The following is a 19604-nucleotide window of genomic DNA, read 5'->3' on the forward strand; positions in this document are numbered from 1 at the left end:
ATGACATGATACTATACATAGAGAATCCTAAAGATGCTACCAGAAAACTACTAGAGCTAATCAATGAATTTGGTAAAGTAGCAGGATACAAAATTAATGCACAGAAATCTCCGGCATTCCTATACACTAAGGATGAAAAATCTGAAAGTGAAATCAAGAAAACATTCCCATTAACCATTGCAACAAAAAGAATAAAATATCTAGGAATAAACCTACCTAAGGAGACAAAAGACCTGTATGCAGAAAATTATAAAACACTGATGAAAGAAATTAAAGATGATACATAGATGGAGAGATATACCATGTTCTTGGATTGGGAGAATCAGCATTGTGAAAATGATTCTACTACCCAAAGCAATCTATAGATTCAATGCAATCCCTATCAAACTACCACTGGCATTTTTCACAGAACTAGAACAAAAAATTTCACAATTTTTATGGAAACACAAAAGACCCCGAATAGCCAAAGCTATCTTGAGAATGAAAAACGGAGCTGGAGGAATCAGGCTTCCTGACTTCAGACTATACTACAAAGCTACAGTAATGAAGACAGTATGGTACTGGCACAAAAACAGAAATATAGATCAATGGAACAGGATAGAAAGCCCAGAGATAAACCCACGCATATATGGTCACCTTATCTTTGATAAAGGAGGCAGGAATGTACAGTGGAGAAAGGACAGCCTCTTCAATAAGTGGTGCTGGGAAAACTGGACAGCTACATGTAAAAGTATGAGATTAGATCACTCCCTAACACCATACACAAAAATAAGCTCAAAATGGATTAAAGACCTAAATGTAAGGCCAGAAACTATCAAACTCTTAGAGGAAAACATAGGCAGGCAGGACACTCTATGACATAAATCACAGAAAGGTCCTTTTTGACCCACCTCCTAGAGAAATGGAAATAAAAACAAACATAAACAAATGGGACCTCATGAAAGTTAAAAGCTTTTGCGCAGCAAAGGAAACCATAAACAAGATCAAAAGACAACCCTCAGAATGGGAGAAAATATTTGTAAATGAAGCAACTGACAAAGGATTAATCTCCAAAATTTATAAGCAGCTCATGCAGCTTAATAACAAAAAAACAAACGACCCAATCCAAAAATGGGCAGAAGACCTAAGTAGACATTTCTCCAAAGAAGATATACAGACTGCCAACAAATACATGAAAGAATGCTCAACATCACTAATCATTAGAGAAATGCAAATCAAAACTACAATGAGATATCATCTCACACCAGTCAGAATGGCCATCATCAAAAAATCTAGAAACAATAAATGCTGGAGAGGGTGTGGAGAAAAGGGAACCCTCTTACACTGTTGGTGGGAATGTAAATTGATACAGCCACTGTGGAGAACAGTATGGAGGTTCCTTAAAAAACTACAAATAGAACTACCATATGACCCAGCAATCCCACTACTGGGCATATACCCTGAGAAAACCATAATTCAAAAAGAGTCATGTACCAAAATGTTCATTGCAGCACTATTTACAATAGCCCGGAGATGGAAACAACCTAAGTGTCCATCATCATAGGAATGAATAAAGAAGATGTGGCACATATATACAATGGAATATTACTCAGCCATAAAACAAAACGAAATTGAGCTATTTGTAATGAGGTGGATAGACCTAGAGTCTGTCATACAGAGTGAAGTAAGTCAGAAAGAGAGAGACAAATACTGTATGCTAACACATATATATGGAATTTAAGAAAAAAAAATGTCATGAAAAACCTAGGGGTGAAACAGGAATAAAGACACAGACTTACTAGAGAATGGACTTGAGGCTATGGGGAGGGGGAAGGGTAAACTGTGACAAAGCGAGAGAGAGGCATGGACATATATACACTACCAAACGTAAGGTAGATAGCTAGTGGGAAGCAGCCGCATAGCACAGGGAGATCAGCTCGGTGCTTTGTGACTGCCTGGAGGGGTGCGATAGGGAGGGTGGGAGGGAGGGAGAAAAAGAAAAAAAAATAAAATAAAAATTAGCAACAACAATAACAAAAGAAAAATAGAAGTACAGAGCTCTGAAGTATTTTCTAACTCAAAGAGACAAATAGTCTCCTTTCCATATTAGTGTACTCAATATAAATGGAGAGCCTAAATTCTGTTTTATTATCACACATTCAGAATTAAGGAATCTGCCCATGTTTATTCACTTTGTTATGTAAAATAAAGCAATCTCACACAAACATTACATATGATTCTATATCCATTTGGTCGGTTCTGTATGTATTTTTTAAAAAACATTTTTACAGTATTTTGGCCCATCAAATGCAATGTGTACCTAAGCATTCCAAACTTCCTTCTTTCCATCATATTCCTAAAGAAGAAAACACAATTGCCCTATAACACTTTAAATGTCAGAAAAGATTAACATGCCGAAAACATTCTCCCCCGAATGGCATGAAGATTAATTAATATCAGCTCCTTTTTTAAACCACCTGCTATTAGTTGTATTCAAGGCAGTGTATATTGAGGTGCTTGGGGTCGGGCTTGAAGAAACATAGTTTATTCTTTCTTACCACTCTTCTGGCAGCAAGGGTTTCTCTCATTTTTGTCATTTTAAGCCTTAATGTATCCAATTCTTTCTTCTTTTTGTAAGTCTCCTTTCTCTTTAGTTCACAGAGTTTTTTATATTCATCAATCTGTAGTGACAAACATAATAAACAAATCAAAAAGCTTAAGAGGACAACACAGTTTAGGAAATCTTTTTTTAAATTTTGTCAACCTAATTCATATTTAAGTATACCATATTCAATCTAAGTACATTATCAAATTTAAAAAAACAGGTTTGCTTAGTTTGAAGCATCAGAGGAAAAATAATAAATCACAAGGATCAAACTGTAATTATAAAATGTTGAACTAGTAAATTTAGAGGAACAATGAAACAATGATCATTAACAGCAAATTATAAAGGCAACTGCCATTGTAAAATTTACTAGTAAAACATCATAGCAATTGTTACCAGATTTACTGTGCGCTAAGCACATCAGAAGAGTCAAAGGAAGGAATTAAGAATTGTTTGGAAATCTAAATTCACGTTATTTCATGAGAAGTAAAACAGACCAAAAACAAAATCACTGAAGATAGGGCAGCTCACAATCCTAAACAACTTACCATTTTGTCATCCATACCAGCCCCTGAGAGCTAAAGGATCCTTATCTCCATTTACCTGGGCTTGTTTCAAAAGCGCCCAGTATTTGGTAGAAATGTTTTGCAGCTGTGTCTTAAGAGATATTCAGTGGCCAAATGCCCTGAACTGACTGTGACTTGACCACAGGAGTGCTCTGCCTGGGCAGATGAGGCCTAGAGGTGTCAGAAAGTTACCTTTGCTTCATTACCATGTTAAGATCTCTGCCCAAAGGGGGCATTTATACTCTGCTAGGCACAATTCATGCCCTGTGCGAGGAAGCATGGAAGACTGTGCATGCCCTAGCTGCTCTGGCTGCCTCTGTAAATCTCTGCCCCCTTCCTAGAGCCCTGATGACCACCGCCTCCTAATCCTTAAAATTCCCTTATTCCCTTCCCTTCAGGGAGATGGTGCTTTTAGAGCACAAGCTCTCCCTTCTCCACTCCTTGATCAATGACTCGAGTTTCTGATCTTGAACCCGGTCTCGTTTGATTGGCATTTGCAACACTGGGCAAAGGACCCATTGAGGGGGTCGCTGATCTGTTGGGGATTGATAAAAGAAATTTTCACATATTGAGACATAGGAACGCGGAGCGACTAGGCCCGTGAGCCATGGCCGCTGAGCCTTTGTGTCCAGAGCCTGTGCTCTGCAACGGGAGAGGCCACAACAGTGAGAGGCCCGTGTACCGCAAAAAAAAAAAAAAACTATACTGAAAACCATGCTTCTCTGGAGCAGCTTCTCAGAGTAATCTGGGAAGATGGCTTCTGAGCTAGTCCTTAGTTTGGCTCAAATAAAAAACTCTTCTATTCTTGTTACAGATTGATTATTGATTATTTTCACTAACAGGATAAATAACAGTTTTCCTATGATTAAACATATTGTGATTACCTGTCAGATCCTATTGAAATGAGTCACCTTATCAAAATCAGACACATCATGGATTTGTCTGGCAAAATGAATTATGAAGAAAAAGGTAACTGAATAGTAAGGCCAGAGAAAGTATATTTAACTCTGTATTAAAGAGTTATGAAAACATGTTTGTGTGTCTTTCCATCAAAGCCACCAGCCAATTCACCCAAAGTGGTTACTCTGAATGAATGTGATCATTATCAGTTATCTCTGCACTAGGGCACAGGTGCATTAAAATGAAACTTGGTGATAATAAATTTTGTTGAAAATTGAAATTCTGTGCTCATACTTTGGCCTAAGCCTTCTCCCAAGGTCTTGGGTCTTGCAATTATAGAAGTAATATTAGCAAAAACTCTTTTGTGTTAGAAGAGAACTTACGGTTTGAAGACTCTGACAGCTGTAAACAGCTTTTCCTTTCTCATTGGAAACAAAGGGAATTAACAGGCTGTTACTATGGCATATGATGTGCATTTAGTGAGCATTAGTGGTTGAGTCCTTAATATCCACTCCCAGTTGGTCTAGCCCACTAGTACACGTTTTCCCTTAGGATCCACTATTGTTCTGGGGTGGGCACTGTCTTAACCTGGCCGGATCAGACATAGCAAGAAACTTATGTCCTTGGTTGGGAAAGATTTTCTTCTTTCTACTTGAGAAAGGAAACATAGTCCAGTTGTCACTGGCAGCCGTCTTGTGATGAAGAGGGAAACCAGCCTTAAGATGAAAGATGGAGGAGGGATGAGCTACTGAATTAGCTAGTCCTGCAGTCTGCCCAACCTTGGGAATTCCTACTGTGTAAGATAATAAACGTCCTTACTATTTAAGTCAGTTTGAGTCAGGGCTTCTGCTATTTGCATCTGAAAGTATCCTAACCCTTTTTCAGGGAGATAGACCAGGGGTAGGCAAACTACTACCTGTAGGCCAAATCCAGCCTCCACCTGTTTTTGTGAAGCCACATTCATTTATTTAGGTAGTGCTCTTGGCTTCTCTGTGCTAAAACGGCAGAGTTGAGTAGTTGTGACAGAGACTGTATATGGTCCACAAAGCCCTATTACTCTCTGGCCCCTTTCAGAAAAAGTTTGTGGATCCCTGAGAAACACTATTCACAAAAGGAAGGAGAACCTATCATGTTCTCAAATTCTCAATTTGAAGCCCCTCTGGGCTTCCTTCCTTTTAACATTTATATTAAAGAATAGGAAGGGGCTGGGGAGGGTAGAAACTTCCCTTTAGAGCTTAAAATGAAGTTAGAAACTCAATCATTCAATACAGTGATATTATAGAGTGCCTACAACATGCGAGAGGCACTGATCCTGATGCTAGAATTTAGCAATGAAAAAAGCCAGACAAAATCCCTGCCTGGTGGAGCCTTCCTTTTGGTGGGCAAAGCTCAGATCCCATGCCACTACTGACCATTGTTTCAGCCCCTGGGGAAGTAAAGAAAAGGGACAAGGCTCTCCCCACTCCTAACCTATACTGCCCTGCACATCGTCCCTCCCCTGTGTCCATGCAGACACATCCCACTTTCTGCCCCTATAACTTCAGTGAACCCCTCCAGTGTGGGGCTTCCAGACTGCTCATAGAGAAAGTCCAGCAGAGGGCTGGAAACAGTGGGTGAAATGAAGTCCTCTCATCATTGTTGTGGGTAGAGAATGAAAACAGGAAAACCCCTTTAGGTCCTTGTTGTCCTGACTCTATTTCATTGCAATAACAAAAAATCCAAGCAAGGTCTAGTCCAATGATAAGAGTCAGGAATTTCAGTTGACTCCACTACTGCAATGCAGGCTAACAGCTGCCTTCATCCCCGGAAAAGGTCCAGGGAACTCAACTTTTACAAATTCTGTTTAGTGGCTGCAGACTGCCCAAGGGACTCTTTGCCAGCGGCTTCACAAAGTGCCTGTTCTGAGGATGACTAGGGCTGAACTGTCTATACTTAAGAAAAATAATCCATGGTTTTAGTGTAAAACTGTTTCTGAAGCCAGGGGCACTTTAAAGGATAGAGACTCTCAGACCTGACTGGAACTTATGAATAGTCTTATCATGAAACCAATCATCCCAAGAACCAAATTGAGACAAAGGGAGAGGGCAGGGCAAAACCATTAAAAGAATGAGGAAGGGGACAAAGCTGTTGGAGAAAAACAGGATACTCTAAAAACTGGTTAGGGGCTTCCCCTGCCAACGCAGAGGACACCGGTTCGAGCCCTGGTCCGGGAAGATCCCACATGCCGCGGAGCAACTAAATCCGTGCACCAGAACTACTGAGCCCACATGCCACAACTACTGAAACCCGAGCGCTTAGAGCCCGTGCTCCACAACAAGAGAAACCACGGCAATGAGAAGCACACACACTGCAATGAAGAGTAGCCCCTGCTCACCACAACTAGAGAAAGCCCCGAGCGTAGCAACGAAGACCCAGTGCAGCCAAAAAAAAAAAAAAAAAAAAAAAAAACTTGTTAGAATCAATAGGCCCAGGATGGTGGAAGACTTCCAGTAGACCTTAAGCCTCATTATACACTCATTGTAATACATTAGCATATGCTAAATGACATACCCACAGGCACCGTGACAGTTCCCAGGCTGACCATAAAAGGCCAGAAAGAGGGAAGTGGCCCAATTCCTGGAAATCCTCACCCCCTTCCCCAAAATATTGCAATAGAATATTCCTCCCACTTGTGATCGTATAAAATTACTCAGCCCATAAAAACTAACCACCCGCACACCCTGAGGCCACTCTCGCTTTCTGAGACAGGTCGGCATTCTGCCTAAGGAATGTGTATCTCGCTAAATAAACTTGCTTTCCCTTTACTTTGTCTCACTCTTGAATTCTTTTCTTTGCGAAGCCAAGCACCCTCACTTGGCAGTCTGTCCCAGGGGCCTGCACTTCCCAGGGAGTGATATTTCTCTCTCTTGCATCAAAATGTTGATCACTGCCAGATTGTATTCTACTAAATTTTAATTAAGACTCAAGAAGTGCAATTTAATAAATGTTCTTTTCTTTCTTTCTTTATACATATATATATATATCTTTATGCATATTTAATATGGCAGGGTTGCAAGCCCAGGTCCAATTTCCTGCATTATAGTTATGCCAGTTCCCATGATGCAGAGGGCAGCACCAGGAGCTCAACAGCAATTTCCATCCTGGGCTAGGCCCTCACTGCATGGAGGAAAAGAAGGCTGCTGCTAGGAACACCTAGCACAGAGATAGCCCTGCTTCCCCTGGGGCAACCGGAAGCAGAACAAAGAGGAATCAATCAGAAGCCATTCTGAGGGTGAATTATTTAGAATTCAGGATGCAGTAGCTATCTCCACTGACCCTCACAAAATTGCTGGTCTCAAAATACCCTTCTCTGTTGGGGCTGTGGACAAAAAAATGTGGCCTGCCATTTCAGTAAACAACGAATGTTACTCACCATCAAGCCATCAGCCACTGCGCAGCCTCAGCCTGATGGTGTGCCCTGAGGGGCTTCAGGATGGAGAAAAACAGGATACTGACCCTAGGTAGTTAAGATGGTATCAAAGGAATGATTTCAATGAGTCCAGACTCTTGCATCTTCCCATACAGAGAAAAGCACTAAAATCATTACCTTGAGATGCCTGTCTTTTTGTGATTAGCAATAATCTTTTGATGTTGGACTATCTGTTTTTTCCCCCGGCAAAAACTTCTACATATCCTGGCTCCTCCATTACCTCTTTGGAACAATTCCTCAGAACTATCTGAGAGGCTGCCTTCCCAGGCTACAGTCCTCAGTAAGGTCCTAAAATACAACATAATTCACAACTTCTAGGTTGCACTTTTTTTTTTTTTTCAGTCGACAGGGCCCTTGGCTCTGCCTAGACCCTCTGCAGGCCTCTCCTCTTGGATTCATTCAGTAAGAGGCACAAGTTCTGAAACCAAGCAGTACACTCTGGGGCTCCCGGGCACAAAAGTCTTTCCCTGTCCCCTGTTTCTTGTTTGTAGGAAATACACTTCAGTCAGCCTCCATGACCTTCCCTGAGTTCCAAAGAGCAGGTTTAAACAGTTGCTAATCAGGGAAGGGAGGGGATCCAGAGACAAGGGAGGAGCAGTGAGGAAACAATAGTGTAGCCTAGGGGCAGGGTCCTGGTTCCTCCCCAAGGGACACACATAACAATATCTCTGAGCTCTTCTACAGCATTAAAACCCACACCAAACGGAAGATGCTAACTACCTGTCGAAGCGCTCTTCATTCCAGAGAGAAGGTCACAGTTCGATAACCTTGAGAACCGCAGAAGCCATCACCAGACCACCAGACTCCAGATGATCTCTGGGTTGAAGGGATGCAGGCCCCACACGCACCCTGATCCTTATCAGCAACCCTTCCCCTCACAACCCACCCACCCACCCAGGCTGGGGACACACAGTTTTGAGAGCATTAACCCGCTGTGGCCCCCCTTTCTCGGCAAAGCAATAAAGCTATTCTTTTCTACTTCACCCAAAACTCTGAGACTCAATGTGGTGACGGTGCACAGAGTTCGGGTTTTGGCATCAGTTCCGGCAGAGCTGAACTGGCTCATCCTGTCTGCAGAGACAACCAAGTGACACAGAAGCAAATTCCTAGTACCTACGGTGCTGCATATAAGCAAGGGGCCACCCCAGTGTTACCACTCCTGTCATTCATATTCTTTCCCATGAACTCAGATGCCGCTACACAATCAAACATCTTCCCCACGGGCTCCAGTGTCCTTGAGCCTCTGCTCTATTCCTGCAGAAGATACCACGGGAATGCTTGCTAGCTTCAAGGACAAATAAGTTATTTCTCATTTCCTGCCCTCAATTCTGTATTTTTTTAAAAAATAAATTATGCCACTTACCTCTTGACTCAATTTTTGTTTTTTTTCCAAATATTCTGCTTTTTCTCTTTCCATTTGCTCCTCTACTTCTTGAATATATCGTTTTTGCAATTCTAGTTCTTTCTTCTCTGAGTTAACTTTGGTATAAATCTCATTGATGTAAACAGTGATAGTGGCTTTTTCTTTCATCGCATGGTTGAGTGACAGGACAAAATTTTCATAACGCCTCGCTAGTTCCTCTTGCTGTTCACTAGGAGAAAAAGAATCGTTCTTGGCATGAAAAGGATGGCTTTCCAGGAAGAAATTTAAAGTCGGCTTGATGAGATGAACCACCATAAAGAGGGAAATTTAACGAATACTTATTTTAGAGTTGAATTTGTGATTGTCTAAAGTTGGTTGCGATGAAGGACAGAAGGAAACACAAGTGTCAACCTTGTAACTCTTTATCACTGCAAAAGTGTCTTGTGGTCCTGCCTCACCACACCCATTCTCACACACCAGGTAGTAACTATGGGATATTTTAGTTTAAAACATACAATGATTCAAAACCAGTTTTGAACAGGTGAATGGAATCTGGCCGGACAAATGGTTTGATACGTAGCATTGCCATAGCTACCTTAGCATCCTGAGATATGCAGTTTAAGCCAAGGAAAGCTAAACATCCCACCACTCTTCTAGCCACCTTCTGATGCCATTGCCCTGCAGAGAAGGCCCAGGAGAAGAAAGCTAACCCTCCTCTGATGGAAAGGAGTTGGCGAGGAGGGATCTGAGTCTGTCTTCACTGCTCAGAGGGTGTTTGAAATCTAATTTGAACCCACTTATCTTCTCACAGCTGTAGCCAAATCTGAGTTCAAGAGGAGACATTAACCTCACATATCCATTGCTGGCCACACCCACCTTAAGACTGTGAGAAACATCTACCCCAGGGCTAACAATAAAAGATTTGGAGGAAGGACAATTGGTGACATTTCTCTATTTTCCTTTTTTCAAAGCTCCTGCAATGTAATGACTTTTTTCTTTTTCTAATCTCCAAGGCTAACACTCTAGTTCAGGCGGACTGTGTGAAAGGCTCAGGAAAGTGGAAACAGGTTGTTGGTAAGTTTATTTTCCAGAAGTCAACTCTACCACAGAAAGGCAATTAAGAGAAGCTCAGGCTACATGGGGCCAGATAATGGGTGCCTTGTAGGTTTAGTAGAGGAAGGCTTCTAAGAATGAAGCAAACTAAGGATTGAGTGGCCTTAACGAAGCAAAGCAAAACAAAACAAGTCAAATCAATACACCTGACTAGGTGTATTGTGCTGGGTTGGGAAAGCTCTCAGAAACGGAATGTAGGACCCAAGGAAATCCCCATCCCCAGTTTCTAAGGACTGTGTCCAGTTTTTGAAGAGTGTCCAGGAGAGGATCACTTGTCAGAGAGTGTGGGCACCTTGATATACATCTTTCTTGAAAAATGGATGCAATAAGTGATTGTAGCTTGATGATGCTAGCTCATCAGGCAACCCACATTATGTTCATTTGTAATTTGACTTTCCATAAAGATTTCTCTAGAGCAGTGATTCTCCAAGTGTGGTCAGGACCAGCAGCAACAGCAGCATCTAGGAACTTGTTAGAAATTCAAATTCTTACCCCCATTTCCCAGACCTACTAAATCAGAAATCTGGGGTGGAGGTCCCAGTAATTTAACAAGAGTTCCAGGTGATTCTGATGTACACTCAAGTTTAAGAATCACTGGTCTACAGGGGTGTGATGGTGCTGGTCAGTTGATATGAGTATTCCAGCCTGGATGTTATCTTCCTTGTTATTAGTTTAGAAATTGATAGTCTAGTTGTGATCGTGGCTAGCATGCACCATGCACAAATCTGCACGTGAATCCCTAAGAGGAGTTAGAGTACGCAGTCTTTCTCAAACTTACGTGGTCATGAACTTTCTTTTTCATGGAGCATCTCCCAGAATAGGTGTTCTGAGGACCTACTTTGGGAACCTGTCCCTGGGCCTTGAGGTCCCCACCTAACTCCTGATGCTTTGATACCTTGTGCACCAAGCAACCTTCTGATTCTTTTAGCTTCCCAAGAAGATTTTTTCACTATGATGAGGGCTCTTTGAGTATTTCTTACTCCAACAAACTGAAAGTCCGACATTTATACATTACTTTTGAGAATTTACTTGTAGTACTGAGTTATTCTTCAGGGTTTTATTGTTTTTTTTCTTTCAGAGTATCTCTTCTTCCGTGGGCTAAGACAAGATTTGTAATCTCCATTTTATAGATGGAGAAAAGCACTTCTTCCACAGAGGGGGAAGTGCTAACAACACAGCTGAGGAATAAAGAAAAGAAACTAACAGGTGTCAGCTCTCATTTAATTGAAGATAAAATCTAGGGCCAATCCCATTTTCAACCCTCCAGTAGATTATAACTGAATGTCTTTAAGGAACTAAGCTAGCTACAATATATCAGGTTTGATATTATATTTGCAACACAATACCCAGAAAAATTTCTTGCTTTGGTGGTTGAGGTTTGTAAACTTAATTTTACTAAAAATGAAATGAAAACCACTGTTTCTACCTTTGGAGGTGGGGGGCGAGGCACTGTGTGATTGACAGAGTAGTTGCTGCTGGGAAGCTGAGTTCCCTCTTAAATTTTACAGGTCTCCTGGCTGTGGTGGTAGAAGAGTTTCTGCTCTCTTCCCAGCTCTCTGCAGCCATCGCACACCCCTCATCAGCCCAGTCATCTTCTATAAGTGATCTCCACCTCTCAACTTGCCCTGCACCAGTTCGGACCAGAGGACAATCCCTTAGGAAAGATTTCCCACTTTAGCCCCAGCCCCTGACTCCCTCAAATACTAAAAAAAAAAAAAAACCCAACAAAAAAACCCCTGAAAAAACCTACCCCAGAGCTTTATTAATTTTTTTCAGATCAAGTATTTTCTTCTTCAGAAACTCTATTTCATCATTTATCTTCGTAATTTTCATGTGTAATTGATTTATCTCAACAAGATTTAATCTTCGGGCATCCCTGACACATTCTTAAAAGTAAGTGGAAGAAATGTTATTCAGTTATTTGAGAAACTACACAATTGTAGATACTGACTTTTCAAATAATAAACAAATTATGTTTTTCTTTGAAATATTCTTCTAATTATGTTCTTGGATCAGACACCTCTTAATCATCCCTTTGGACCCTCTCAATCTTACCTATCAATTATTTCCCTTATTTCAGCTGCTGCTATGGTCGGTGACCAGCTTTCTATGAGCTCTGCACAATTTCAGGCGGTACAGTCTGATAGCACCTGATTCCTGCCTGTCCTATCCACTTCTTACCTGTCTAGGACGTCCTTGTCACCTCTACCATGGGACTTCTTTAGACACTCACACCCCCCATGCATGTGTAACTGAAAGTTTGGGAGGTGTGGCAAGCATTGGACCAATCGCAGACAGGAGTCACTGCTTAGGTGTTCCTGAGAAGAGGTAACACTTTGAGGGTGTATTCTCATACTCAACTACCTGCCGTCAGCGGCAGTCAACATCATACTGCACGCCATATTAGCTCTCCATTCTCCCTGCTTTGGTTCCTTATCCCACCCTCCTCCTCTTTGGATTGTATGTCCTAATAAAATAATAGTGCAAAAGCCATTGCTTCTGGCTGTGCTTTCAAGGGAACCCAGTGTGTTAAAGAACTAATTACTCATTAATAAATAACAAATCAGTGTAATCACATAAGACTTCAAAGGATTACCTCAGCGCTTGATAGATACATGGTTAAAATGCATGAATTTTTGAACACTGCTGTTTAGAAATGGATACTGGGCCGTCCATTTCTATGCAACGAATTCCCTAGAAACTGGCTGGTAGCTCCCCTGAGAGAGTTGGATCCTTTTTTTGGAGGCTACAGTTAAATTGCTCACTGTAGCAGGGCTTTTCAAACTTTGTGTCTTGAATATGCATGTGTATCACCTGGGGATATTGTTGAAATAGAGATTTTGATGTAGTAGGTCAGAGGTGGACCTAGAGATTCTGCATTTTGTAACAAGCTCCCAGGTGATGCTGATGCTACTGACCCAAGGACCATACTTCAAGCTGAGAAGCTTTAAAACACAAGGTCAATTAAATTTACTTGGCTAAGTATTCAGTGTGTATCAAGGACCTTACAAGCTAGCATGGTATTTCTTTTTCCTTCTAAAATATTTTTCCTGCTTATAAAAGTAACCCAGTCTGGACAGTAAAAAAAAAAAAAGGCAACCAAAGAAAATAAAACAAAAACATTCTTAATTCTGCCTTGAGCACAGATTAAGTCTTATTTTTTATCTGCATGTAGGAGTTTGTTGTATTTTCCCTGCCAAACTAGACTAACACTGTGCAAATTCTTTTATAACTATGTCACTCAGGGTCTAATCGGGAGATAGAAATCTTATATTGAATAGGGAAATTTTAATATAAAGAATTATTAACTGTAGCAGAGAAGTAGAGTAATGAGGGAACGAATACTAAGAAAGTAAAGAGAACTCTGAAGACTTTAGGAATACTAGGTACAAGGAGCAGCCCTACGGGGGCAGTAGGAAGCAGCACCTCCAGACCTGAGATCTAGACCTCATTGAAGAGGTCTGTGGCTCATTGGATGGCAAAGAAGTTCGTGAAATGTTCCGCTGGCAGAACTTACTAGAAATATGGCTTCTGGGGGCACTGGGGGGACTGGTCCACAGGGAATTGCTGTACTTCAGAACTCACTGCAAAACCACCTAAACGGTGCCAGGGTACCTGCCTCACAGGGAGCAATCTACCATGAAGCCACTCAGGGGATACTGGAGGGAGCTTCTGGGCACCAAGGACTGTTGCACGCCACTGGCAGAAGCTATCTGCACTGCAAGAGTCGGCCAAGCTGAGCACACTAGAACAGGAAGACAACCCCTTTTTCCTCCAGTAACCCTTCAGTGCTCTGTACTGACAAAGCTTAACATTGCGCCAGCTGGCAAGAGGGGAAATTTACAGCGCCCCAGCTCCCTTATGACAGAGCAGACAATGAACGTAGACTTGGAGCTGCAAGGGAACATCTACTTTAAAAATCTTTTTTTTTTTTTTTTAAATTTAGACAACTGTTTTAGGTTGGGCTCCCTGGGAAACAAATCTTAAAATTTGTGTGTAAAGCTCTGAGGAACATCTCCTCTGAGGACATAAGGGTTGGGCAAGGGTGGAGCGTTTAAATGATGATGAGCTGGAGCTGTGATGACACTTCAGAGTTATTCCACGTGGAACGAGGGAGGCAGACCTTTGTACTCTCTTGGTGACCAATCACTGAATGTGAGCAGCAGCTGGGGAGGGAGTCTAACTTGAAGTGAAGCTTTTCTCTTTTGTCTAGGGCAATTCCTGTAGAGGAACTGAGCTCTGAGCCTCAGCCAACACTCCTGGCAGCTGGAAAAATAAAGTTGGAGCCTGACCTTACACCAAATACAAAATTTAACTCAAAATGGATCAAAGACCTAAATGTCAGAGCTAAAACTATAAAACTCTTAGAAGAAAACATAGGGGAAACCTTCATAATGTTGGATTTAGCCATAATTTCTTCGCTATGACACAAAAAGCACAGATAACAAATGAAAATATAGATAAACTGGACTATGTCAAAATTAAAAACCTGTGCAACAGAAGTCATTATTAACAAGAGTGATAAGGTAACCCATGGAATGGGAAAAATACTTGCAAATCATATATCTGATAAGGGGTTAACATCCAGAATATATAAAGAATTCCCACAATGAAACAAACAACCTGATTAAAAGATGGGCAAATGGTCTGAACAGACATTCCTCCAAAGAAGATATACCAATGGCCAATAAGCACATGAAAAACGCTCAACATCACTAACTATTAGGGAAGTGCAAACCACAATGAGATACCAATTCTTATCCATTAGGATGGCTGTTATTTAAAACAAAACAAAAACAGAAAATATCAAGTACTGGCAAGAATGTAGAGAAATTGGAATGCTTGTGCATTGTGCAAGGGACGGTAAAATGGTGAAGCCACTGTGGAAAACAGTATGGGAGCTTCTCAAAAAATTAAACATAAAATTACTATATTACCATACAATCCAGCAATTCCCTTCTGCATTTATACCCAAAAGAATTGGAAGCAGAGCCTTGAATAGATATTTCCACACCCATGTTTGTAATAGCATTATTATTTACTATTTCATTGTTATTATTATTATCTTGTAACAGCATTATTTACAACAGCCAAAAGGTGGAAACAATGCAAGGGTCCATTGATGGATGAATGGATAAACAAAACATGGTATATACATACAATGCAATATTGTTCAGCCTTAAAAGGAAAGGAAATTCTGGCACATGTTACAACATGGATTAACCCCAAAGACATGCCAGGTGAAATAAGCCAGTCACAAAAGGACCAATATTGTCTTTAGTCTATTTACAATACTTATATAAATTCAAGTCATATATATTATTTCCACTTAAAAAGTAAGGGAAACTTATTATGGATCTCACTATATTTGTGTTGTATACTCTTTCTGGCTATTTTTTGATATGAAACAACTATTAAACTCATCTTGTTACAAGTACTAGGCTCTATTTTCTTATAAGATAAACTAAATTTCCACAGTTGATAACCTCACAGTACCTTCGAATTCTCTGCTAACACTAGCGGGAAGAGTTTCCAGTAGAAAATATAGTCTGCTGAGTTCCATGCTTTCAATTTCCAGAAGATCAATTGTGGATTTTCTCATTTCTTCCTGAAAATGTAAATTACATAGTTAAAAAGTTAAGACATTAAAATAATAAGATTGATTTCCTAAACAAGGCCCTGTAAATGTTTTCAGAGATCAAAATTTGCTTTTCAGTAAGTACCTTTTGCCATTATTTTTATTTGGAATAGTAAGTGGGAAAAATAACTGTTCTTCAATGAGTTTTTAATGTGTCATTGTTAATTTATCTTTTAATTTCTGCTGATTTTCTTCTACTCAGAAATTATCTTTCGCTATGTGTGTGTGTCCCTTGTATGCAGTTTCAATAAATTTAAAAGGAAAGACTCCAACAAAAGGGTGACATTGAGAAAGGAAGCTTCTTGGGACTTCCCTGGTATCCAGTGGTTAAGATACTGTGCTTCCACTGCAGGGGTGCGGGTTTGATCCCCGGTCAGGGAACTAAGATCCCACATGCGAAGAGGCAAAAAAAAAAAAAAAAAAAAAAAAAGAGAAGGAAAGGAAGCTACTTAATTTAAAAATGGAAAATGCCTATAAAACTATGCTTAGATATAAAAAGAACAGTGGTTTTCTTATACCTACCTAAAAATATCTCCCTGCCTATTTGTTTGGAGATATATATATATATGGGGCTAGTTTCAAAAAGGGAAAAACATTCAAAAATCTGCTAGTGGAAAGAACAGATAAATCACCTCTTAAATAAACGGTCATAATGGGTATAGTTACTTTATGACCTGAAAAACTGCCATTGTATTTTATGAATAATAAAAAAGCAGGTTGCATAATTGTATATTTAGTAAGACCACTTTTCTGTAAAAAATAAAATTCAATACAGGAATCATCTATATCCTGAAAGTAGTCAAGACATTCAACAAAGAGTCAATCGTGATTGTTTTAGGGTGGGATCATGTTGGTTTTTACATTCTTCCTTTTGCTTGTCTATTTTTTTCTAAATTTTCCAGAATAAACATGCAATGCTTCTATAATAGTGAAAATGTGTTACTTTAAAAAATGGGAGGATTTATCTCTATTTAAGAGATTTCACAGCTCAGATATTAAATGGAGACATACTAGATACTTTAATAAGCCACAATAATTATTTTGAACACTTCAAATCCTGGAGAAAGACATAACTAAAAGAACGAAACAGAGGAAAGGGTTTCCACAGGACCACAGTGCAGTACAATACACACAGACTCTCAGTGTTTACATATATGTACTTAACTGGGATTATAAACTATAATTCTGTAGTATACCTACAGAACTATATATAATTACATAAAAATATAATTATAAAGTAATAAGATTAACTTTTCTCAGCAGTCTGTAGACTCAAGCTCATTAACTTTATAGCCATATTTCTACATTTTTAGATATTTAGGTAGTAGATTCTTATTCAATATTTTTAAATCAAATGAGGAGACATTGCCATTCTGAAACATCACTCAGGACCAGGGCCAAACAGAGACACTTTTGTGACACTTCAAGAGGCAATTCTTTAAATATTTCTTTGATGGGGCCAAGTTAGTATAACTGAAAGAGAACCTATTTCTTTTCACTGAAAATCACTGTGTGTCAGTGGAGTAGGTGCCAAATAATCTTTCACCAGTTTTGTGAGGAATTGCTTACAGAGACCTGAGAAAATTGGCACTATGCATGCAGTTTATCCCAGAGGTTGTTTGCTGGTTTTAAGCAATGCTCACATATTGATGTCACAAGCATTTGCCCATGTGGCCCACCCCTTAACTGAGCTCTGTTATCAGCAGGGTCTCTTCTCTTGAGCTGTCTTGCCCTCATCCATAGCACTGGTCCTTAATTCAGTGCTCTGCATGGGAAATCGGGCAGCAATCCACTACTGATCCATACTGGTGCAAATGCTTAGCAAACTGAGAGAAATTTTCATTCAGGGCAAATATTTTCCCTATTCATCTATTGAAGTATGTTGAACAGAGCTGGTGCTAAATTAAAGTTTGATGAAGAAATAAGTGAAAGATTGAAAAAGTAGCTCTTATAGATAATACAATACCAATTTCTTAACAGCAATAGCAACGTCCTTAAGAAAGGTCTTCGCTTCTTCATTGCATTTAAAGTAGTCACTTTGCAGTGATTGTTCTAAAAAAAAATTAGAAAATTAAGATCTCTTATTTATCTATCCAAATCCTGTTTAACCTTTAAGATCCAACTCAAATGCTTACTCAGCTGAAAATTACATCTTCTATCTTTGAATTTCTATAGTACATCATATGAATCTCTTTTGTACTTGTTATTTCTTATTTTACAGTGTACTAATTTAGGTATATACTTTATGTTTCTTGAGGACAAACTCCTCTTAAGATTCTATTTTTGTATCACTCATGGTAGAAAGGAGGACTGTATAGGACAAGACCAAAAAATTCCATATATATTTATAAAAGGGATAAATATAACACACCCATAGTGTAGGTTTAAGAATGTCTTCATATAAATTTGTATACGTATATTCTAAATGTAATATTTTACAAAACAACACTTACTTAATTCTTTAAAAATTCATTATGTCATTTTCACTTCCATGCCAATATTTTAATCATGGGATGAGAGTAAGTATTTGTAAAACTGGTAGGTGTGAGGTAGATAGAGTTTCTAACCCTTTTCATTCATTGACATATGAAAGATAGCGCCTTTTCTCTCACACACTGCAAGTTGAAATCACATGGGAAAAGAGGCTTGGAAAATGTTGGCAGGCAAAGGAAGACAAGATACATGCAGAATGGGAAGAAGGAAGGAAAAATAAAATATAAAAGGAAGAGGAGAGAGAACAGAGGAAGCTCTACTCACCTTGGCTCTGTCACCATTCCATTATACAGATTCTGTCTAAATGGATTCCAGGCCCGTACCCACATGTGTGGGATGAGTTTGATGTGTATAATGTTTCACATGTATGTATAATCTAAGTTGATTCTTATAACTTCATGATGATTCCCATCTCAGAGGTGAGAAATCTAAGACTTTTGAGGTCATGTCATGTGCGCAAGGTCACAGAGCCCATCACTTATAAGAGGTCTGGATTCAGACACAAATGGTGTGACTCCAGAGTCCATGCCCTGAGTGGCCATCCTCGACTCTCAGAAGAGTAAATAGCAATTTCTGCCCTCAGTTCCTGAAAACTTGGATTCTCTTAATGAACTAAGCTCTCAAACCAAGTGAAAAATCAGTTACTGAGTTTCCAAGCAAGTGTGTGTTAGGGAGGGACAGGTATTGCCTGCTGTCTCTTTTCCTTTTTTCTATGGAATGAATAAGCACAAGTGTACTCCCACTTGCAAATGGGCTGGAGAGCCACACACTTTATAACTCACACTCAGGGCAAGAAAGCATAATGAATTTTTCTCCTATGACAAACTTTCTGAGCATCAAGAAATTATTAGCAGAAAAAGTATTTGTGCCTAATGCACAATTCCTTGCCGAATGCAACAGGTGTTTCTTCCTTTCTTATTTACCTGTTAAATCCTCCAGTTTGCCATGCCAAAGTGTTGGAGGAAATTAACTTGCAAAGAAAAGGCAAGAAGGGACAAGATGAAATTAAATACATAATCTAAATGCAGGTGGGCACTCCAATCACAGGCAAATAGCAGTGGCCTGGGAGTCCAGGGATTTGTCCGCAATTTGTCACCAGCTACTAGTGTGAGTTGGGCCAAGCCACAGAGCTGAGCCCTGGGTCCCACTCTTTTGTCCCCCTCTCCCCCAAGGAGCTGGAGAAGGTTCTGCCCTACCAGGGATGCCCTGAGTTCTGGGAGGAGGGTCCCCACGAAGGTTCCCGCTTAATGCCGCCTAGGCGCCACCTCCGAGATGACGTCCCTCCGGGAGCCCACGGGCCTCTCACCGACAACAAAGAGCTGCTCCAGGGCGGCAGCCGCGACCGAGGAACACAGGGTGGAGGGGAAGGTGCATAATTCCAGAGAGGGGCCAGTGGAGACAGCGGCCGCCTGCAGCGCCTTCTCGCTGCCGAACCCCAGCTTTGAGGACCAGGAGCTCACAGCCATCTTGCTGCCCCT

The 19604-nt window shown here is 40.3% G+C and overlaps 1 protein-coding gene across 1 annotated transcript in view; it reads right to left on the reverse strand.

Moving 5' to 3' along the window:
• Window positions 1-19604, reverse strand: part of CCDC175 (coiled-coil domain containing 175) — a 69634-nt gene extending 50030 nt beyond the window's left edge. Inside the window, exons 1-6 of the mRNA XM_027110758.1 lie at window positions 19433-19604; window positions 17600-17685; window positions 15492-15603; window positions 11746-11881; window positions 8883-9111; window positions 2538-2660 (exon numbers count right to left, since the gene is read on the reverse strand). Coding sequence (XP_026966559.1) covers window positions 2538-2660; window positions 8883-9111; window positions 11746-11881; window positions 15492-15603; window positions 17600-17685; window positions 19433-19592 — 846 coding nt within the window. The 5' untranslated portion in view covers window positions 19593-19604. The remainder of the gene's footprint in view (window positions 1-2537; window positions 2661-8882; window positions 9112-11745; window positions 11882-15491; window positions 15604-17599; window positions 17686-19432) is intronic.

The sequence above is a fragment of the Aethalodelphis obliquidens genome, unplaced genomic scaffold (genome assembly GCF_003676395.1).
Source record: "Aethalodelphis obliquidens isolate GAN/ISIS:26980383/991018 unplaced genomic scaffold, ASM367639v1 scaffold10, whole genome shotgun sequence".
Lineage (NCBI taxonomy): Eukaryota > Metazoa > Chordata > Mammalia > Artiodactyla > Delphinidae > Aethalodelphis > Aethalodelphis obliquidens.